This window comes from Otolemur garnettii, unplaced genomic scaffold, assembly GCF_000181295.1.
Source record: "Otolemur garnettii isolate 467f Iridium unplaced genomic scaffold, OtoGar3 scaffold00089, whole genome shotgun sequence".
NCBI lineage: Eukaryota > Metazoa > Chordata > Mammalia > Primates > Galagidae > Otolemur > Otolemur garnettii.
In genome coordinates, this window is record NW_003852484.1 from 5,718,746 (window position 1) to 5,743,056 (window position 24,311).

At 36.0% G+C, this 24,311-nt stretch overlaps 1 protein-coding gene across 1 annotated transcript in view; it reads left to right on the forward strand.

Annotated features, from left to right (window-relative positions):
* The window catches only part of GSK3B (glycogen synthase kinase 3 beta), a 210,936-nt gene extending 186,625 nt beyond the window's left edge, over window positions 1-24,311 (forward strand). The window contains exons 9-10 of the mRNA XM_023516300.1: window positions 10,025-10,123; window positions 24,133-24,311. Coding sequence (XP_023372068.1) covers window positions 10,025-10,123; window positions 24,133-24,200 — 167 coding nt within the window. The 3' untranslated portion in view covers window positions 24,201-24,311. The remainder of the gene's footprint in view (window positions 1-10,024; window positions 10,124-24,132) is intronic.

Consider the following 24,311-nt stretch of genomic DNA (forward strand, 5'->3'; position numbering starts at 1 on the left):
GCCACGTGCCTAACCCAATTATAGCCCAAGAATATGGGGAAAGGGGAGAGGAAGAAGAGAGGGGGAGGAAGGGTAATTGGTGGGACCATGCCTGTGGTTCATCTTACAAGGGTACGTGTGAATCTTTCTAAATGTAGAATATAAATGTCTTAACACAATAACTAGGAAAATGTTATGAAGGCTATGTTAACCAGTTTGATGAAAGTATTTTAAATTGTATATAAAACCAGCACACTGTACCCCATGACTGCATTAATGTGCATAGCTATGATTTAATAAAAAAAATGATATTGGTTAAACTTTTTATTTAATCAGATTTAAAAATTCGGAGTTTTAGTTCCTCTGTTGACATGCACCATTTTTGAAGTAAATTACATTTGACTCTTTAGCCAATGTCTAAAATTTTCTGTTATTACTAAAGAAAATGTAATTTAAAAACAATTGGATTTGTTTTTTATGAAGTTCTAAGCTTTTTAAAAACCTGAGGTAAAATTCACACATGTTAAAGTAAACAAATCAGTGGTATTTAGTACATTTGCAATGTTGTGCAACTGCCACCTTTACCAGGTTAAAAAACATTTTTCATCACTTCTAAAGGAAACCTATTCCCAGTAAGCCATGACTCCTTGTTAACCTATCTATGTCTCATCCCATGGTACCCATCAGTTTACTTTCTGTCTCTGTAGATTTACTTATTCTGGATATTTCATAAGAATGGACTCAGATAGTATCTGAGCTTTTGTGTCCTACTTCTTTCACTTAGCATGTTTTAAGGGTTTATCCATGTAGCGTGTATCAGTATTTGATTTCTTTTTCTGGTTGAATAATATTCCATTGTATGGTTATACAGCATTTAACTTACCCATTCATCTGTTCATGGACATTTGGCCTATTTCTACCTTTTGGCTGTTGTGAATAGTGCTGGTGTGCCTGAATACTTTTTTTTGTTCTCTGGGGAATTCATCAATCATATGGAAATTTTTAAAGGCCCACCAAACTATTTTCCATGCAAGTTGGGGAACTATGGCCTTCTGATTTCAAGATTGTTCTCTCTTTGGCACCAAAGAAGGCAAAGAAATTCTCTGATGCACCTCTTTTAGTGAAAGGATTTGTTAATCAAAAGGCTGCTTAAGGACCTGGAAGGCCACATGTTTCCTTAAGGCCGTAGGTTTCCCTCCCCTTGGCACATGCCTTGTTAAAGTAGAGACAAGACTCAGTTTAAATAAGAATAAATGAATAATGTTGTTCAAACTTTATTCATACATACCTAATATTTAAAAGTATTTTTTTAAGAATGAAGATAGTTTTATTTTGGTATTTTAAAATGTTATATTTGCCTAGTATGTCACATCCAAATATGGCTCTATATGTATCTTGAGTGTACATATGTTTCTAAAGGTTTGAAGAGTACGTGTTAATTGGATATAATGTGTATAGGCACAGTGTGCAGTGGCTATCAGAGTGAATACCAGTGCAAGGGATGTATATACACGGGTCTTTGTTTTGTTCAAGTGGCCCCTGCAAATAAAGTCACATGTCACTTAGTGATGCAGATATATTCTGAGAATACGTCATTAGACAGTTTTGTCCTTGTGCAGATGTCATAGAGTGTCCTTAACACTAAAGTAGATGGTATAGCCTACTACACACCTAGCTTTATGATAGAGCCAGTGCTCCTAAGCTACAAGCCTGAACAACATGTTACAGTACTGAACACTGTCAGCAGTTGTGACATAGAGGTCAAATATTTGCATATGTAAACATTTCTAAACATAGGAAAGCTACAATAAAACCATAATGTTAAAATCTTATGGGACCACCATCATCATCTATGGAATAATTTTCCATATATATGGAATGTTACTATGCATTTCATGACTATATATCCGTGGGATCATTTTTCATCAAACTGAAAACTAAATGTATTAAATTGAAAGTGCCATAATTTTGAGATATAGTCTCTCTCTTTTTTTCCCCTAAGTGTTAAAATCCCCTATCTTAGCAGTCATTCTGAAATAGAGTTGCGATCACATAGTAGTACTTTATATCACTGTTATTCTGTATCTCTGTTTTTCTTGAGCAGTGTTCTATATAAGAACACAGCTGTCCAGGGAAGAGGTTTTGTAATGTCATTCTATATGATGCTCTGTTTTCTAATTTTCAAGCAAAGTTTCCAAATGTTGATCTTGTTTTCTAAGGCAAAGATATAACTGTTGTACAGATGGCAACTTTAAAGCACATCCTAGTTAATAGTAATTAATGGGTGATTAGAATAGTATTGGGTTGAAGGAGAACCAATCCCCCAGTTGGTTGTATAGCTAGAAAGAATCCAGAGATAGAAACATAGTTAGGGGCTGTGGTTGGGGGGAGAGGATTGGTAAGGTTCTGCTATAGACAATATAACACCCTCCTGCATCCTCACAACAAATTTCCAGTGAAGTCTGCATTACTTCTCCCAAATAAATTAAAAATCTACATATTGCGGATACTTATTGAATGTTTGAATGAATGCCACATACCTCTTTGAATAAAGTATTCGTTAATTCATATAACCGGTGTTTATTAGGCATTTCTAATATTCTCTCTACTTTTTGTTATTGTTGTTGTTTTAATAGCAAAGTAAATCTGCCAAATTAACAGAATTATAAAGATTAAACACTTGGGTAAAATACAGTGTTGTATTAAAGTTTACAACAAAGCTAACTGCAATTGAAGTTTGTTAATGTGCCATGGGGTAATTAGCTGTAAATGGTGATTACTGTTACTTTCATATAATCATAATAAGTATTTCCATTATCAGCTAGAGAAAGGAGAGAGATCAGTAGGTACAGGACAGACAAGTTTCATATCCTTCTGACTTCCTGAATCCATAACTCAGGAGAATATCAGACTGCTCTCATTTTTCCAGCACTGAGGATTCAGTATTCTAGGAACCCCTGTTTAACAGTATTACCTACATTCAGACATTGAAAACTAGGGCAAATCTGTGGCTCGTTGCCATCTCTCCTTCCCTCTTGTCAGTAGATCTCAAAGATTAGACATAGCTATATCAGACCTTAGGAAGCAGGTAGAATTAGGAAAGTCCAGTAGGGAATCAACATTTTGTTTAACAATGTGGAGCTGATTCCAAGGCTGGAATATGTTAGGGAATAAGTTGTTTTGTATATTTAAAGGTGGGGGTATCCTCCTAGCTGTACTACATAGATTCCCAATCCCAATTTTTTACCTAGTTTGTATAAAATTTTACCAATTAAAATTATTTTAGCAAGCATTGTCCACCTGAGAGTATAGAACAGGATGGGATTGAGGCTGGGAGTGATACAGAATATTAGTCATTTCCTTTAGTATGATTTAATTTGGGAAGTCTACTTCTCTGCCACTTAGCTAGGTTATCTGAGTTTTGTGGGATGAAAAGGAGAAATGGTGATGTATTGGCTAGGCCAGAAGAAGCAATGATAAGGACAGTAAAAGGAAGAGTAAGAAAATAGAGAAAAGATCAGAAAGTATTTTTTTTTAAAGAGTATAAGTTTAGACAGAAGATAAAACTTAGATAGAAGATAAAACCAGCCATGACATTCCCTTAAGCCAAAGTTTAATCCAGAGCAAGGCCCTAACTGTCTTCAGTTCTATGAAGGCTAAGAAAGGTGAGGAAGCAACAGAAGAAAAAATTTTGGTATTAGAATTGTTCTTTGATATCTCATAATCTGGATAAGTAAAATTTCTAAGTGATCAAGCTGTACTCTTCTAGGCATTGAAATATTACATCAGTGAAGATAACACTGCTTAAGAAAGTTCATGGGTAGACTAAGGGGAGCAGGTAAAGTTTAGGTTAGGCAACTGCAGTATCAATGGCAAATAGTGGTGACTGTATTCAGGATTTTAGGTTCTAGATTATTAATTTTAAGTGAGAATTATCATTATTTTTCCTGAGTTATTTGGTCCACTGTTCTGCTTTGAACATACTACTGAGAAGGATATGGGGTGGTATGGGCACAATCAAAAGTAATGTCTTGATTGCAAGTTCTTTGTGTAGTTTGGACCAATATACTTCCAGAAAGACCAGAACACTGGAAATAAAAAAAGTGCAGCATTGCATGTGGAAAGAGTAAGTCAGACCTAAGTCAAGTTCCCTCTCTGAATGCATGGTTGTAGACCTTGGCCAACGCACTTTCTCTGTCTTAATTTTACCATTTTAAAAATGAGATAGTTGGATCAAAGGATATTCAAGGACACTTCCACCTTCAAAATTTTTATTATAAAAATGAATTAACTCCAGAAGATAAAAGAAAAAAAATGAGAAAGCTAAAAACATAGACTTCAATAGGGTTGAGATACATAAAATTATGATGTAAATAAATACAGGAAAACCTAGACTGGTTTCCTCAGAATTCAAAATATTAGCAATATTATTTTTAAATGCCCAAAAGGCTATTTTTAGTTGAATAAAAGAACTTAATAATGCCTTATTATTAACTTAAGAATGTAACTTGCCTTATTATTAACTTAAGAATGTAACTTAAGCACAGCATTAGGAATGTACTTCTCAGTATAAGATTTTTAGGTAAATCACTACAACTTTTAAAGTACTGATATTTTGCTAGATAACTTCTAAAATATACCTGTACTATAAATGTAGTACACTAAAAGCTTTCAGACATTTTTGGTAACTGGTATAAATTATGATACTCCCTGCTGGGCAGTTCCAAGGTAAAGTAGTCATGGTTTGGGGCAAATATTACATAGTCTGATGAAATATCACCAGTATCACCAAATACAGCAGGACTTATCAGACAGACTACTCTGTGATTATCTACTTAGGTTAATATTTGCTGAGTTTTCTGAATAAGTATGGAATATGTTGCCCACATTAGGGTCTTGGGCAGAATTTCCTAGACACAGCTCGGCGCCTGTGGCTCAAGTGGCTAAGGCGCCAGCCACATACACCTAAGGTGGCGGGTTCGAATCCAGTCCAGGCCACCAAACAACAATGATGGCTGCAACCAAAAAAAAAATAGCCAGGCATTGTGGCAGGCGCCTGTGGTCCCAGCTACTTGGGCAGCTGAGGCAGGAGACTCGCTTGAGCCCAGGAGTTGGATGTTGCTGTGAGCTGTGGTGCCACGGCACTCTGCCCAGGGGGATAGCTTGAGGCTGTCTCAAAAAAAAAAAAAATTCCTAGACACTTTGAAATTGTTAACAAGGAGAAAGTAGTTATGATGTAGCTACTTACTCACCTAAAGAAAATGCATACAAATAAGCAGCATTAGAATGTGGTAATGGATGAGATCACCGGGGTGTCATTCTAGCATTTGAATTACTGCTCAAAAATGGGCATTTTTCATACTATTTGTGAATAGGAAGAAATAGCAGATAACTTTTATATGCACATTAGAAGCCTGATAGACAGATGAGGAACTCAAAACTACTTGTGGAATAAAAAGTCTGCATATTTTAGTGACTCCTTCCTGAGAATCTGCAGGGCAAGCTCCTTCAAAGCTAATGAAGGAAGATTTCCTTTTACCTGATGACTGATATTTTATTACATCAACATAGGAGTAGAAAGAACTTGGGAATAGAGGGGTTGATTTCTTCCCTTTGGTTCGAACAGTGATTGCTGCTTTCGTATCCTCCTTTCATATCCTCAGCTTTCACACAACAGTCTGAACAAACATGTTACTACTACCAATCCTCTTCCTATCCTAAAAAAAAAAAAAAACTTAGGAAAGTTTTTATCTGCCCTCTTCTTACTAGTGAATCAGGAATATTATATTTGAAAGAATAAAAAGTTCAGAGTAAAGGAAACTACATGTTTTGCCAACTAGATTTAGGTTTTGTTTTTCCACTTAAAAAGATTGCTTCATCAGGCATGGTTAAATTTATTCCATTTGTCTTTTCATGAGATTGTTTTTTCTGTGAATTTGCAGTATTAAAAAACAATGCAGCAAAATTTAGTTACATGTTTGGTTAACCTTTTGGTTGATCGCTATCTGTCTTGATTGGTTGATTCATTTTGCTTTTGTTCATGCACTAAAATGTTTGATTATAGAGCACATAATGATTGATACACCATCAGAACATTTGTAGTTTTCCCTAATAAACTATTACATATGGGTTTTTGATAGTTTTCATGACATCTGCAAGAAAAATTTTTATCATGCATTAATTTTTTTAAAGTTTCCTGGAAACTTTTACTGTTTTGTTTTGAACCATGTCTCTGAGGTAACACAGTTTATATGTATCCTTCCTGTCTTAAGTTTTCTTCTCACTAACACAAAACTAGCCCTACTTCATCATGAACCTTTTTGTTGCCTCAGTTATTTTCCTGTTCAAGTTTATAACACATACATATTTAGTAAATAAATATTAGCTTACTTTCAATCTCTTAGACACTTTGTCTGCCTTCAAGCGTATATACACTCCTCTTCATCCTGAAAAGTGCTGTCGCTTTGCTATTTGTCTTCCAAAATGCCACTGTGTTTTGCATTCTTTGACTGCAATTTGCATTTGCATTCACTGTATCCATCTCCTTATTACTTATTGCCATGGATAATCAAGGTGATTGGAAGTGGGCAGTAATTGTTGGGAATGAAAAATGAATAAACTATTGTGTACCTAGTTGTGACAGCCCCATAGAGGATCCCATAGTCTGTCCCTGTAAAAGATTCAGGCTTGAAGTGGCAAGAAAAAGACTATAGAAAGAGTGCAAGGAGGTGTCCTTGTTTCACAGGCAAAAGCTGTGACCGTTAATAATCTCTCTACAGTAGAGAAGAGTGAACACATGGAAGCAATGTGTCTTAAGGAATACCTGTAATTAAGGAAGTGGACATTGGACTATCGAAGTTGGAGCAATGTAGAACTAGAAGTGAATGTCCATTTAAAGAATTCTTAACTCTTACGGTGTTTGACTCAAAAAAGTTCACAAAGTTTCCAGTCCCACCCCAACCCCCCAGTCTTCCCATCTCCCCAATCTCCATGCCCATGTCTTTGGGTATGGTGAAGCCTCCAGGATCTCAAGAGCTACTTCTTTTCTTGATTTCTTATTTCTTTATTTTTTCTTTTCTTTCATTAGTTACCCCTCTCTCCTTATCCAAGGCCAGAATCACAGTGTACTACCTATGAAAGAAATAGTTTGCTTTTTTCAAGTCCTTCACCTACATATTCCTATGTTGTCAGCCCTTCATATCTATGGGTTTTACATCCCTGTCTTCAACCAACTACAGATTGAAAATATTCAGGAAAAAAAGAACAATGAAAAATAATGGTACAAAATTTAAAATAATACAAATTTTGAAAATGAAGTATAAGAACTATGTACATTGTAGTAAAAATTATAAGTAATTTAGAGATGATTTGAAGTGTATGGGAGTATGTGCCTAGGTTATATGCAAACCCTATACCATTTTATGTAAGAGACTTGAGTTTGGGTTTCCAAGGAAGGTCTTCCTAAAACCAGTCCCTTGTGGATACTGAGGGATTAGAAACTGTGTATTTACAAACCTTTACCCAGATTTAGGTACAAATTACTATGGCTTTCCCCTAGGCAAGCAGGTACACAAAGGATAGTAAATGTGTATAGGAGGAGATAAGCACCATGGGCCTTGAGGAAAAGCAGCTACAGACCTCTGATTATCAGTTTCAGGATAATCTTAACAATAGCTTTTTCAGGATGTCTTATATTAAAACTTCTGCTCATTTTCTTTTTGGGGTTTTCTTTTAGATATTGGGCACATGGTCATAGAGATCTTTTCATTTGAAAATGCCTCTATCCTGAGTAGGTAGTGCCTTTCCTGCCAACTTATTTGTTCGTTTGTCTATTTCCATTTCTATTGATAAGACAAGAACAATTATCTTTTTATCTCTTTATCCGGGACCTAAAACACTTTTTCACATTCAATATTGATGGATGAGTATTTGGGCAGGTAAATAAATGGATGGAAGAATTTTAAAGAAGCCCTTCTATTTTAGGTAATATTAATTTTAATTGGAATGATAAATCTGAATTTTAGAGTAACTACCCCATACTGCATTAATACTTTTTTAATTGCTAGAACCATAAAGTCTTTAGCCATGGCAATTATCAGAAATTCTCTTGGTTTTAAGTATAGATTGTGGGTTAAAATAGGACAGACTTTGAAGTAAAATGGTATAGGATTTTTCTGTTCCTCAGTGAGAACCTACACAGCTATTAAATCTGATTGTTAGAAAACAGCATCTCTTAGAACCTGATCATTAGAGCCATGGTTTTCCAGCTATCTTCCCAAGGAAGACTATTAAAACTTTTAAGCTTTTTCTCTCATTAACTTTTTATAAATTATGGCATCATTTTATTACTTTGGTTATCAAAATCTGGTATCATTTAGTATCTAATTTAGTACAATAATTAGATACCAAGTTGAATAAATCACTATTGGTGGAGGCTTTAAAAACCACTGGATTAAAACACTATTTGCCAGGTGGTACCTGTGGCTCAAGGAGTAGGGCACTAGCCCCATATGCCGAAGGTGGCAAGTTCAGACCCATCCCTGGCCAAAAAAAACCACTATTTGCCTTGCCTAGAGGTTTCAAGGAAGGAGTAAAAAGGGAGTGACTGATTGATGGGTTTAGGGTTTCCCTTTGAGCTAATGGAAGTGTTTTGGAACTAGATATAAGTAATGGTTGTGGGGTGGCACCTGTGGCTCTGTGACTAGGGTACCTACTGGCTCCATATACCGAGGGTAGCGGGTTCAAACCTGGCCCCAGCCAAACTTCAACAATAACAACAACAGCAACAAAAAATAGCCGGGCATTGTGGCGTGCCTATAGTCCCAGCTACTCAGGAGGCTGAGGCAAGAGAATCGCCTAAGCCCAAGAGCTGGAGGTTGCTGTGAGCTATGACACCATAGCACTCTACCAAGGGTGACAAAGCGAGACGCTATCTCAAAAAAAGAAATAGAAGTAGTAATGTGACAGACTAAATGTCACGGAACTGTTTTAAATAGTAAATTTTATGTTACATGAATTTTACCTTAATTTTGAAATGTATTATTCTCAACTTTTGTTAGTCCATGCCTTATCGGTGAATTGCCAAAATGTATGCTATAGTTCACAGAATAATGCCTTCCTATGGGTAGTATGGTCTATAATTATTCCTTCGTGATACTTACTAGAACAAAAATGAGCACATGCAGGTTAAAGCCTGGATAACATAAACCAGGGGTATGCCAGGCAAATTGAGAGGATAGTCACATTACCTAAAGGTAGCAATAGATGTTTGTATATACAAACTCCCACCACTACTTGCTATCTATCTACATTCTTAAATTGAATATCATCTTACAGTGTTTTCTTAAAGCTTCTATACAGAACTATATACAGTTAACAGAAATAAATTTCCCATATGCAGGTAAAAGGCCTATTTCAAATTTTTAAAAAGTAACCAATCTTACTGAGTTAAAAAAGAAATAGAATTGGATAAAGGTATTCTATTTTTAATAAAAGCAGTGATCACTTCACTTCACACATGGTTTTTAAATCTTGTTTCCGCTACCTTCAGGATAGGTCTTATCCCCCATTGGCCCATAAACAGTTGGGTAAGAATTGATACATCTGCTTGTGTGCATGAGTACAAAATACACACTAACTGTATACATATTCTCTTTGTTGTTACACCATTGCTATCAATTTCTATAGTCAAATACTGCCAGAATAGTACAGGACAATGTAGTATATTTACATCAATGAAAGATGGGAACATATTTTGTTAATATGCTTACTCCAAAATGACCTTTCCCTAACATATTTTCAGTTCCCAATTCTCTTAATGTTAGCAGATAATGCCTTTGCCATGTATCACAACATTTCTGCGGCCTTTTTATATAAGTTTTATATAACTCTTGCGTTAGCTTGAGGTGTAGATTTATTGTGTGTGTGGGGGGTTTACTGTTAAAGGGGTGTTTTATTCCATTATCTTATGCTTATTGCTACCAATAAATGATTTTACATACAGATTCAAGAATAAGCTATAACATTTTTGTCTTACTTTCTCTAGAACTATCAAGTAATCCACCTCTGGCTACCATCCTTATTCCTCCTCATGCACGGATTCAAGCAGCTGGTTCAACCCCCACAAATGCCACAGCAGCCTCAGGTGAGGATACTTAAGTCTGTTTAAAAACATTTTCTGTTTTTGTTTTGTTTTGTTTTGTTTTGTTTTAGAGTCGAGAGTTTCATCCTGTCACCCAGGCTAGAGTACAGTGGAATGATCATAGCTCACTATTGCCTCAAACTCCTAGACTCAAATGATCCTCTCACCTTGCCTCCCACATAGCTAGGACTACAGGCACATGCCACCACAATAAACTATTTTTTTATTTTTATAGAGAAAAAGTTCTTAACTATGTTCCCTAGGCTGGTCTTGAGTTCTGGTCTTGAGCTTCAAGCAATCCTTCTGGCTCAGCCTTCCAAATGCTAGCATTACAGGTGTGCACCACTGACCCAGCCAAAGAAACATTCTGTTTTTGTAAAAGACAAGATTACAACTATTTCATTTCATTTGATGAGTATGAACATTTACTACCTTTCAAGTTTCAAAAACATAGGACAGTCAAATGAATAAATGTAAAAAGAAATTGCCATATTTCCCAAAAGTATCTGTAAGTACTTTATGCATTATGTACAAATACTGTATATCTTTTTATAATGTTAAATTCTGTCACCTTAGTTGTTATTTTAAATGTCATACTTTCCAGAAATCAAATCAAATGCTTCTAGCAGAAAACAATCTGTACAAATGTAATGTTATTAAAGATAATTCACTTTAGTTTCATCCCCCGAGTGTAAATTTTATTAGTATATGAGAAACAAATTTTCAAGAATTATAAGATATAGGTTGATATACTTTTTAATTGTTTGAAACTGCTAAAACTGCAATGCAGTTTTAACTAAGAGTTAAGTCCAAATGTGACTAGACTTATTTGACAAAGAAAAAAAGAGCCTTGCATGGACTCCCGGCCTAGAGCTAGGGTATGGTGGCTAGTTCATATTGGGCCCATACCAGGCTAATGGTGGGGGACCTGATTTAGGGAGAATCACTATCCTTATTAGGTATTCTAGAAGTACATAACCTTTGTGGGAATTAAAGTTCTTCCAAAGAATGGCAGGATGAGTTTTAAAATGACATTTGAAGGACAATAGGTAGCACAATTAGTGGCTCAGAATTTGGTACCTCTTTGTTTTTCTCTCCAAAAAGCGAATGACAGGAGCTGACGCCATTTTCATTAAATCATCTGTCACATTAGACTAAGTAGAATCAGGCCCATTCTCGATAAAATCTTCCACTACTAGTTCTTAGTACTCAGAAGTAAAGATCAAAGTCCATCTCCTCCTCTCTACACCAGTGTTGTTTGTTTCTGCCTAATCTTAATCTTTTAAAACATTGCTAATAAAGATTAAAAACATTTCATTCTCGTACATGTCCTACCTTCCAGGAAAAGCCTGGGAAGAAAGATCTCTTTTCTAGTTCCAATTCCATCAACATATGCTACCTTGATAAAGTCATCTGAACTTTATTAGTTTTATTAGTGTCTGATTTGTTTTCTCAGTCAGCAAAATCAAGTAGCAATGCTACCCTAAAATGATATTGTAAAAATTGACTATGTAGGATGTGCTACAGTGTGCTTCAATTTTTTTAATGTAAAAATGCAATTTTAAAAAAACCCTTATGACCTGTTTATTTAGAATGAAGATGGAATTGATTAGATGAGCTTTTAATAAATTCAATGTATAACTGGCCCAGGTTAGATTGCATTCATTGTTCATAGTATGAAATAGGCCTTAACCCTGAAACACATGGTAACTAACAGATTTATTTATTTCTTGAGCTAGTTTCCAGGAGTTTTTTTATAATTGCTTCAAACCAGTGGTTCTCAACCTTCCTAATGCCGTGGCCTTTTAACACAGTTCGCCACCCACAGGTTGAGAACCGCTACTTTAGACTGTATAAAAAATATTTCATTGCTATCTGTATATGCTTAAAACTGTTGAAATCAGATTTCAGCATAAAAATGGAAACTAACACTGGACTTCGACCACAGGGTTCCCTCCAAAGTTGAAGTAAATCAGGCTGTGAGGAACTTAGTAGAGGAATAGTAAGCTGAACTCAAGAGTTAAAATTAGGGAAATACACACCTCGAGTACCTTAGTAGTTACCAAAAAGGATTTCCTATACTACTCTGTGCTTCTTGGTAACTAAAGTAAATAAAGAAATGTTACCTGTTAAAATCTTCTATTGTTCATTACAAAAAGGAACCAGGTGGCTTTCTGACCTTGCTGTAGGGAAGTATGTCTTCTTTAAGTCCTTAGATTTGGTACTAAAAGAAATATGGCATAAACAAGTCCTCATCACCATTTCAAAAATAAATGTAATATTATTGAATTTCATATGTGTAAGTGGCCCTCACTATAGGCCAAAGGCATAACACTACAGTATAGTTAAAGGAAAATGGTTTCCTTTGGGGGCATAGTAGTGAAGACAAAGTGTGTCAGCAAACATATCAGAGGAAATGCTGGTCTAGACCCAATGATTGACTGTGTGGCCTCTACAGCTGTCTGTATTTAAATATTTTTATGTGCTTTACATAAAAATTTATACTTTATACATTCTTTAATAAGACTTTAAAATATATATGTCTTCTATTTCTCTTAGCTTCAATTTCCTTATCCACAAAACAGGCGTAATACCCACCATACAGAGTTGTGAGAAGTAATATAAAGTACTCAAAGTGCTTACTAGTACTTTGCATCATCATGTGGTAGGCCGTCAGTGAAAGGAAACTGCTTTACTATTTGTATTATTGTTATTGCCAAGTAAGGACAAATCCAGACGTGTTTTAAAAAAAAAAATCCATGTGGAAGACCAAGATGGCATCCTTCCTCTTATGACAAAAGAATCTGTGACTCTCCTGTCCTGGATAAATGGACACTCTATCTGCATACCAACAGAGTGAAGGAATGCCTACAGATATAACTAGAGTAGGTGATTAAAAATTCTTTTAAAATTTAAAATATCTGATATGGCCAAAGCTGTCCTCACAAAGCATTTCTTGGTCTCCTCCAGGGTATAAAGAAATAAACTGGTAAGCTACAAAGCTTCAGACCTTGCATATTTCAACCTAGAAATATTCAAATTTTAATTTTAAAATAATCAACCTAGAAATATTTCAAATTTTAATTTTGAAATAATTTTCAATCACCTACTGTAGCTCTATCACCAAAATAATATACTCCAACAAGCCCTGGGATGAATTAAATACAATGTAAATAAACCTCTAAGTGACTGAATTAGTTGGCTTGTAATGGAGAGCATACATCAAAATAATTAGTATTTTAGAGGTGGGTCCACTTTTAATTTATGTCAACAGGGAGCAGAATAGGTTAATATTTAAACTATTTTTCATAGCTTGGAAATACGCTTCCTGGTCATCTAAAAATGGTTTTAGATTACTAAAATACAAATTAAAAAGAGAAGCATAATCCTAAAATTATCTGATCTGCTAAAATACCATTCCTACTGTTGCTCAACACTATTGCAATTCTGTCAATTGCACTTTTGTCTAGGGCAAGATCATCAGAATACAGAGGCTCTTAGATGACTGCCTACAGTGCTTTTTATATCACTTACAGATGGCGTAAATAAAAATGGAATTTTTTGTCATTTATGTTGTCCTGGAAGCAAAGTTCAGTCCTAAAGTAGGTGGGGGAAAAGCAGAAGAACATTAAGCAGATTGACAAAAATTCTGTCTGCTATGATCATACTGACTAGAGTATCCTGACATAAGCTTTGGATTTTAGTCAATTACTCATGATAGCCAAAGTTACTACGTGGTGATATTTAGGTCTTACTAAATTTTAAATACATTATATGCAGAAATCCTATTCTCTATAATCCTGCTTCTAGAAAAGCAAGGAAAATTGACATTGTCATATCCAGGTTATGACCTAAAGTCATGTTGTTGTTATTTTGGGAATCTATACCTAATTATTATTCTCTGTCCACGTCAAAGATCTTACATACCAAAAAGAAGAGCCAATCTGAAGGGTCAGCAGTAGGAAATTGTCACAAAACATTGTAGAATCTACACCTTTATGTATTTTTATGAAAAACAATTGTTACACTTAGAGATATTTGTGAAAATATTGTAATTCTTGTGAAGAAAGTTTTTAAATTTTATAAACCATGTTGTTTACTATGCTAAAGTGTTATTTGCATGTGGATAGGGGCTAAACATATACAAAAATTATTGAGTATGAGTGTTGAATTTTTTTCCCCCAAAACATTTTATAGTTGTTTTTAAAATACGTTAGTATCTGGAGATAGTACAGTTGATTGTGGCTCACAGCTCTGACTTCAAAACCTCTTGAAAATTACACATACACACATTGTGTAATGTGGGTCCATATAGTGCAATTTCTTATTTTTATTTAAAATACACACACATATACAGGGGTTCCAAAGGTTGCCCCTAAAGTTGCCATACATTGGGAAAATGAGAAACTGTAACTAAATGTACCTTTATTTACAAAATACTTACTACAAAATTTTACAAAGAGGTAGCCAAAACATAGAGAACATTTTGCAAATAATTTGTAAAATTTTGTAATGAATATTTTGTAAATAAAGGTACATTTAACTATAATTTCTCATTTTTCCTATGTATGGCAACTTTAGGGGAGACCTTTGGGACATCTTGTATATGTGAATCTGATTTTCCCAGTACATTCAACTGATCATCTCCGTTGCTCTAATCAAATATGCACACTTTAAAGATCGTCTGGTCAGACAAGTATGAGATATGGTAGGAATTGCAAATAGAGCAGTTTTCTGTCTATATAGTATATTAGTCTTCTGGGTAAGGCTTCTTTCAGTGTGATAGTTCTGCTGTTAGAACAAATTTGAAAAGCACCGATTTCAGTTTACCTCCTGGTATCTACTGTGAAGTGGTCTTCTGTCTCATAGGTATGTATATTTATTAACCGGAAGCCCATTACTACAAGAATGAGCACGTTCCAACTTTCTACCACCCAACTATTAGAAAGTTTTTCCTTTTTACCCCTGAAATTGATTTCCTCACCTTCTTCCACCCAGTGATTCTCTTCTAAGGTTATTCAGAACCAACCAAATCCTTCCATGCAGAAGTTCTTCAGATTTTAATGATTGCTCATTTGTCCTCCAAACTAATGATAGGCGTGTTACCATTCCCTCATCCTCGTCCCCAAGTACTGTTGCCTTTAGCCTCCTTTGCTTTTATGCCAGTTGTACAATATATATTGGAAAAGCTGTGTTCCTGTTCTGTCTAGTTGTAAAATCTGCAGTGTGTGCCATCTCTGGTGTGCTTCCTAACCCTGTTCTTCATTTTCCCTTTATCTTAACCCAAATGTCTGTGGAGTTTCGTAAAAGAACATGACTTAAAAAAAAACAACAGATTTTTGTGTATTAAAATGTATATGGTTATTATAGGAAATAAAAAATCTCTCATATTCTTACTTCTAAAGGTAATCACAAGATTGGGTACAGTGGCTCCTGCCTATATTCCTAGCACTCTGGGAGGCCAAGGCAGGTGGATTGCTTGAGCTCGGGAGTTTGAGACCAGCTGGAGCAAGAGTGAGACCCCCATCTCTAAAAATAGCCGGGCATTGTGGCAGTTGTCTATAGTCCCAGCTACTTGGGAGGCTAAGGGAAGAGAACACTTGAGGCCAAAAGTTTGAGGTTGCTGTGAGCCACAGCACTCTACCCAGGGTGAAAAAGTGAGACTGTCTCAAAAAAAAAAAAGGTAATCACAGGTAACATTGTTTTGTATTTTAGTCTATATATGAATGAGCAAAGAGACTTATTTTTTAATAGGCCCTGCTATTTTGAGGGTGAGGATATATGACTATATAGTATTCAATCAAAATTCTAAGACTGTATTACAATTTATTTAACTTTTTATTCCTGGACTTTTGATTTGTATCCAAGTTTTTTTGCTATTCTGAAAAATGCTTTGAAAATACATTTGCATAAAACCATGCTTATTCTCTTAAAATATTCTTAGAAGTAGTTTTAGAAGTAGAGTCAGCTGCAGTCCCAGCTATTTGGCAGGTTGAGGCTGGAGGACTGCTTGAGCCCAAGAGTTTGAAGCTGTAGTGAGCCAGTGATGCCAATGTACTCTAGCCTGGGCAACATAGGGAGACCTTGTCTCAGAAAAGAAAAAAAGAAGTAAATATGAAAATTGTCAAAAGACTTGACAAACACAAACAGTGTATCCTAATCATTTGTATCCTCATATTAATCCAAAATAAAAATCTTTTAAAAAGAAAATCAGAGGGGGGTAATGGGAGGGGACAGGGGAGGTCAGATCCAGGGAGGGTGAACGGTGGAATCACACCTGTGGTGCATAATGCAAGAGTACATGTTGGATCTATTAGTATAGAGTATAGATGTCTTCACACAATTAATAAATGAGATGAGGTATATATTAACCAGAGTGATGTAAGCATTTCTAATTCTGTATAAAATCAGCACATTGTACCTCATAAATGCATTAATGTATACATGATCTATGTGTTTATGATTTAATAAAAAAAACTAAAAAAAGAAAATCATCAAAAGAAACAAAGATTTTAATGAAAATACATAATGTCAAATTGCCTTCCAGAAAGCTTGTCCAGCTCACTTTTTATTGAGTTTGTATGTAGATATTTAAAATCAAACCAGCCTAGTGATTATTTTCATCAGACAACAGTATTAGCAATTACTTCTAAAAAATTGTATCTTTCTATGCAGATCATGTTCTCTCCTATCAAATCAAAAATTTTACCTGGGATTTTCCTCCCCCTAAAATCTTCTTTTTGGTAATTGTCCTATCAGACATTCTTCCAGAATACCTATTCCTGAAGTGTTACTCAGTTCCTTGCCTGAAATCACCTGCTTTTATTTATATGCCTTTTCTCATTCCTTATAGCTAAATTAGGTGTTTGAACTTAAGGAAAGATGAAAATGTTACCTCTGTGCCCATGGCTTTCAGTTCCCTACCCTGAACAGCCAATCCTCTTAGATAAAATGTCCTCTGCCCCTGAGCTCAGAGGCAACTGAGATATCTCTGCTGCCAAAAGATCAAAATAAAGAGCCCTCCAAGGATCTTGATGGATGGATTGGCTCACAGGCATCTGAATTTTACTTCTATTTTTACAATGACCAAAGGCCACCTTGGTGTCTTGTGCCACATATTTTCTTTAGAATAATGAGAAAAGAAAATTGGTGGTGCTTAACTAAAAGGGTTCCCCTTCCTTCATTATTGCACACACAAAATTGTCAAAGTAATGGTAGACGTTACTAAAGAAAAAACTGAAAAGTGACTTCGTATAGGTATACTTTGATTTCATGGGTGTAGATTATAATTTCAGTTTAAATATAAGCGTTAAGGTATAGTTTGATTCTCTGTGAATAATAGTCTTATTTGCTCATGTACTAGTTAATAACACTAATATCTAAGACCTGGTTTTGAAGTAGAGGCATTTATGCTTGAATAGAAACATCTGAGTTAGCCACACAATATAAATAATGTATCATAGGCTGCAAAAATGTTATCTTTTAGAGGAGTTGACCTGTCCTGAGACATTTCTAAATGTTATAAAAGGAGGACACTTGGTAAAGGGAAATACACATAAAATTGGCTTAAGAAAGAACATAATAGAGGAATTAAGAGAATAAAAGTACACTTATAAAGTACATGTAAAACATACAAAGGCCAATTTGATATATCTAAAAGCTGTTCTTTTACTAACATGACAAAAATGTTAGTGAAAGGAAAAAATAGAAATATTAAAAAGAAATAATTTTGTAACCTGAGAACTTGAAATGTGTTTAAAGCAAATAAGGGACTAAATTTTAATTTTTATTTAATTTTAAATACTTAACATTTATTCACCATATGGAGCTAGCTGCTACCATTTTGGAGAATGCAAATGGAACATTTCTATCATTGCTGTTGGGCCAGACAGTGAGCATTTCTGTAGATTAGAATGCTTTAACTTAAACAGATCCATAGGTCTAAAATACTGATTCATGGTGACAGAGCCTTTGGAACCCCGCCTCTTACGTTTGTTTTCTATACTCTTCTCCTAAACCACTTCCTTATTTTCTGCTCTCTTCTTAATTAAATCCTTTGGCAATAGTTTTACATGTTACACCTTCCATTCACTTTCCTTCTCATTCCTCATTTGCAACTTTGATCAAACACATTTAGCACAGTGAAAGTGAGTAGGACTTGATGGATCATTAGATTTGGGGATGGTGTTGAGAGCAAACAAGAATCAAGGCAAAACTTTTGCATTTATGACCTGAGTAGCTAGGTGGAGCAATTTCCTCGGTATTGAGATAGTTGACCATCATTAATCCAAGACTCCATTATCTAGCAACTCCTGCAGATCTCTGAAGGGGGCAGGGGAGGTGGGGACAAGGCTGTAGATTCTCTCCTAGGGAAAAAAATGTATGTGTATCAAATACAGAATTTTACATACAAAAATTACTCTAGGACAAAAAGCACAGCCTTATGAACTCTTTGGGGAACGTGATACCTTAGGGTTCTACCCTTGGCTTCATTATAGGATTGTTCAAATTATTTATACCTCTGAAATTACACAGAATAAAATTGGTTTTAACACATATACAAATTCCCTTTGCAATATCCAGCACAAGAGCCAGAGAACTATAGATTCTTTTCAGAAAACACTTGATTGGTGAAAGGAAAAAACAATCTAATATAATTGTCTTTGTCTTGTATAGTTTATCAGAAGCATACCTAATTATTGTAGAAGGATTTTGTCAGTGATACTCTTGTTGGATTATAAGTGCAAACCCTAAATCCTAAGTGGCATTTAAGTTCTTTGACATATACCTATGCGTTAGTTACCTATTGCTTGCATATCAGGTTACCCCAAAATTTAGCAACTTAAAACAAGAGTAAACATTTTTTGTCTCACATAGTATCTGTGGATCAGGAATTTGGAAGCAGTCTAGGCTTCTGAGAAACTCAGTGGGTCAGAGTCTCTCACAACATACGCAAAACATCGGCCAGGAATACAGTCCTCTCGTTACTTGACTGGAAGTGGAAGATCTACTTCCAGGACACCTTATTCATGTGGGTAGCAAATCTGTGCTGGCTGTATGCAGGAGGCCTAAGTCACTCACCATGTGGCCCTCTCCATAGGGCTACATAAGTGTCTCACATCGTGGCAGCTGGCTTTCCCTCGACCAAGTGATCCAAGAGAGAGAGCAAGGTGGAAGCCATAGTGCCTTTTATGTACTGGCCTTGGAAGTCACACACCATTATTTCTGCAATGTCCTATTGGTTTATACAGGTTAGTCCTATTTAGCATAGAAAAAGGACTACATGAGGACATGGACACCAAGAAGTGTGAATCATTAGGGTCATTTTGGAAGTTGACTATAATACAGTGTCTAAGGTTGCTCTTGTATCTTCCTACATTATAAATTCCCTTCATCCCTACTCAACTCCCAAAGCTAATTATTCTATTTCCTTTTAAGTCCATTCTTGGTTTGGGGAGATTTGTTGTTGTTTGTTTTCCATGGTACCATCAGAAGGGTGGTAATGGGCATTGGTTTCTAGAAAGCTTTGAAGTCAGTGAAATGTCAGCTCTCTGGTTGTTTCCAGAACACTTGTGTCTCTGTATACCCCATCTAGAATCTTTAAAAGTTAGAATTAAAGTAACTATTCTTTCAATTCTTATCATAAATTTGCTGTTCTGTTATTTGGGTTTATTTGTTTTGAGACAGATTCTCACTTTGTTGCCCTTGGTAGAGTGCCTTGGCATCACAGCTTACAGCAACCTCAAACTCTTGGGCTCAAGTGATCCCCTTGCCTCAGCCTCCCAAGTAGCTGAGACTACAGGTGCCCACCACAACATCCGGCAATTTTTAGAGACGGAGTCTCACTCCGGCTTAGACTGGTCTTGAACTCATGAGCTCAGGCAGTTCATCCATCTTGGCCTTCCAGAGTGCTAGGATTATAGGCATGAGCCACCACGCCGAGCCCTACTGTTCTGTTTTAGTGTAATCATTCTTTCACATAACAGAAATCGGCATCCAGAAATCACAGTGGATTTTGTTAAGGTAGATCTAAATGAAAGTCCCCTTAACTTCTTTTCTCACTTTGCTAGAACATCTCTTCTCTTCTCCTGGACTGCCCGTAAATTAGGTCAGCAGGTTCTCCTCCTGTGTCCCCTCTGTGTTTCACATTCCTAGTTGTTAGCTGTATGGGCGTATGGTCTTGGGCATATGACTGAATCTCTTTGTGCTTCCTTTTTCCTATTTGTAAAATGAAGGCAACAACTGTACCTATTCCTTTAGGGCTGCTGTGTGAGCTGATGACATGCCTGCGAAGTACTTAGTTTGGTGTCTGGCATATTTGTAAGCAATGTGTTGTCACTGGTATTTACACATGTTGTGATAGTGATGATGGTTATTGGAGTTACACTAGATTTAAATGTATGTATTTTTAGACATCTCTTTCACATTTCTGTTTATTATACAGTTTCTATATGCCAGGTACTGTGTTAAAAGCATTTCATATTTCATAGGCAAATGCCATTTCATCAATGAGGAAATCATGGGGTAGAGAGGTTAAATAATTTGTTCCAAAAATCACACAGCTATTAAATTATACAACTTCACATCATCCTTATTACTACATAAATGTTTGTGGCACTAGATTAGATTTAAGAATGATACATCAGTATGAAGCTCAGGAGAGCATCTTAAGACCAAAAACAAGAGACTAAGAGACTATAGAGTGAATTGATTATTCATACTTGGATCCTTTGTAAATAAGGTGATGTTTTGCAAACAAAATCTTTAAATTCCAGGTAGCACCACTTTTACCAATGCATATGTAAAGTGAAGGAAATGTAAGAAGTAAAATAAACTTTTCTGCTTTTATGAAGTCACTGTTTAAATGTAGAAGAAAAATTATAGAAATTACAATAAACATCTAAATACAATGATAATTTATCTGAATTTAAAGTTTTTCACTTTTCACTTTTATTTATGTAAAATAAATTTATAGAATGATAGTAGGAACAAAATAAACACACCAAGACTTGTTTCTTGAGTTACTTCTAAAAAGGTAATAATCTGTGTTGCCTTACTTCCTTCTGCTTGTTCTTGAAATAGTTTCTTCCTGGCCACCTCTTGGTCAGCGGCTCTTAACTTTACCTGGGCAAAGAGCCAGTGCACTTACCATCTAACCATCTATACAGTGAGATTGAAAAGCTTATGAAATGCAGCACTGTTCACTCAGTCAGTTAAATGGCCTATTGAACCTGCTAGAACTTCACTTTTTTGTTTTATTCCCCTCTTCCCCCAGACTTTGTCTTCTTCTGTTCTTTTTCTCAGCAAGGGCATATGTGATTTGATTTTAAGTAGACTTCATTGCATCAGGCAAAGGTTTTTTTGATGAATGAGTGCAAGTCTGTGACTTCAGTTATTAGGGATATTTATAATCAAAATTATTAGCTGTAAAAATTTTGTTCATCAAGTGATTTGGAGTTCAGAGAAAAATATGAGATCATTCAGAGAAAAATAGAAGATCATTAAATTACAGATGGAAGGAACATGAGTGTCTGTCTCATTTTCTTGTTCAAAAAACACATTTGTTTCTAGTTATATGGTCACTTACAAAAGCATGTGCTTTTTGTTGTGATCATATAAGCAGCCTTTGAATTTATCCAAAGAAGGGGAGACTGGTTTTGGTAATATCTTAAGTACACAGGCTGTAGGCAGTGACAGGACATCTGCAAATCAATAGTTAAATAAGATTTTACCAGAGAACAAATTAACATAAATGGGCTGATGGTATTTACTGAACTCAGCCTTGGCTGGTGTAAGTCAGTGTAGTTAATAGCTGTCCTAGCCAGAGCTGCTGATAGTGCTGTTATGTGTGCTGATGTAGTGGTTAAATAGATAAATTTCTGATGATTGGTTGTCTCTCTGAAGTACTAGAAGAGACTAGAATGACAGTTCTACTGTCATCTTCCCATGCTTATAATGAAAGGGAATTTCTCTTTGATGATAATAATGCATAGGTTCTGAGTATCATCCTGAGCATGGCGAATGCTACAGTGAACATGTTTTTGTCAGGAACATTATAATTCCGAAGTAACACTGGTCTTCCGGGTTTCCTCTGGAGTGTTGTTTTTTAATGCAGCCTTTGCCTAAATCATGAAAACAAACATTTTTTTCCTTGGAAGAATCTGTAGGCTAGACAGGAATTGATACTGGATTATTAATGCACAGAATTGAGAAGATCATCAAGAGTAAAATTTCCTTTAAGCAGGGCATGTTTAAGGAAAGCCAGGAGTCATGAATGAAATGTTAGACATAGTTCCACTTACCTGCCTTTGGTGAGTAGGTTTTGTATAACATATAGTCTGCCACCTGTTCATGTGTCATCCTGATAAATTAATGTGACTTCAGGCCATAGGCCCTACTGCCATAATGTCTGCACATATTTACATAATAGCAGGATTAGAAGCAACTGTAAGTGTTTTGAAGGAAATTAATTGAATTAATCATTCAATTTAAGAGATATTCACATTTCTTCCCCAAAGGCTGGGTTAAATTCATATAAAGGCAGATTATTTGAGGGGCAGGAAAATCTTAAATTTAGGAAGGAAATAGACTGGGCACAGTGGCTTAGACCTGTAATGCAGCACTCTGGGAGGCCAAGGCAGGTGGATCGCCTAAGCTCATGAATTCAGGACCAGTCTGAGGTAGGGCGAGACTCTGTCTCTAAAAATAGCTGGATGTTGTGGTGTGCACCTGTAGTCCCAGCCACTTGGGAAGCTGAGGCAAGAGAATCACTTTAGCCAAAGAGTATAAGGTTCCTGTGAGCTATGGCTGTGAATGCCATGGCAACAAAGTGAGGCTCTGTCTCTTAAAAAAAAAAAAAAGAAAAGAAAAAGGAAATACAGTTTTTACAGAGTGGCTTTTGAAATGATAAACTGAGTAGCTAATCCTTTACTAAAGAGTTCCTTTGTGTCCTTGGGGTCTTTTGTGTCTCTAATTAAAAAAGTAAAAGTAGAAACATCCAGGACCAATGTTGCATTCAGCCTTGACATTGGTATCTATTCATAGGACATGGGAGATCTACAGATCTCTTCAGTCCTAGAAAAACAAAAACTTCTGCCTCTGCCTTTTGATGTCCAAACTCGAATGCCAACAGCAGTATGGCTCCTAGGGAGATAACCCTTAGAAGTAGCCCACACCAGTCAAGCCACCTCTCTTGCTCAAGGCTTAGCATGAAATGTTTGGGAGAAAATTTGGCCAGCAGTACATTCCTAGTCATTGTGTGTGATAACAAGGTTGCAACTTGATTGGCTACTGAAACAGCAGCCAGTTGCCTATAGGTGTTGGAAGTCAGTCTGCATACAGTAAGATGTCCACTTAAAGGTTAATGGGTGCTATGAAATAATTAATAATAGACAGAGGGGGCAACAGCTAGTTGTAAAGTTGTACATATTTCCAAAGGATTAGAGCAATGTAGCTCTTAGTGTCAAGATGTTTGTTTTATTGAATTGACTCAGTGAATTGTTACTATAGTGGCCATTTCTTTTTTGCTGGTTATCTGTCTTCCATCCCAAAAAGGGGCTGTTCTGCCTATCAGCACTGACCCAGATTACTTTCATTGCCTCCACCCATTCACCCACTTAAGCAGATGGCATGTTATAACATGGTTGAGAATTGTTAGCAAAATTTCCCAGCTGTGCACTGTTCATTTATTTTCAAGGGAGCTAGACTCCAATGAGTATTGATACATTGCTGATCCCAGCTATAGGGAAACTTTGACAGAAATGGCCTCTGGCTCCCTGAGTCTGTAACTTATTCAAACACACTATCTTACCTGTACCAGGTTTATACCAAGGTGTGAACTTAGCTCCACGGAAATTGAGGTTTCTCATTATTGGCCACTTTTGAAACAACATTCTGGGTAATAGTTCAGAAGGCCACACCACTTGCAATCTTTGGTTGAGTCAGAGTATACTTGTTCTCTTTGGGGTATTCTAACGTTGCTCATGCATTCTCTTGGGACTCTCAATTTGCAGATGCTAATGCTGGAGACCGTGGACAGACCAATAATGCCGCTTCTGCATCAGCTTCCAACTCCACCTGAACAGTCCCGAGCAGCCAGCTGCACAGGAAAAACCACCAGTTACTTGAGTGTCACTCAGCAACACTGGTCACGTTTGGAAAGAAAATTAAAAAGAGAAAAAAAACCTGTTCA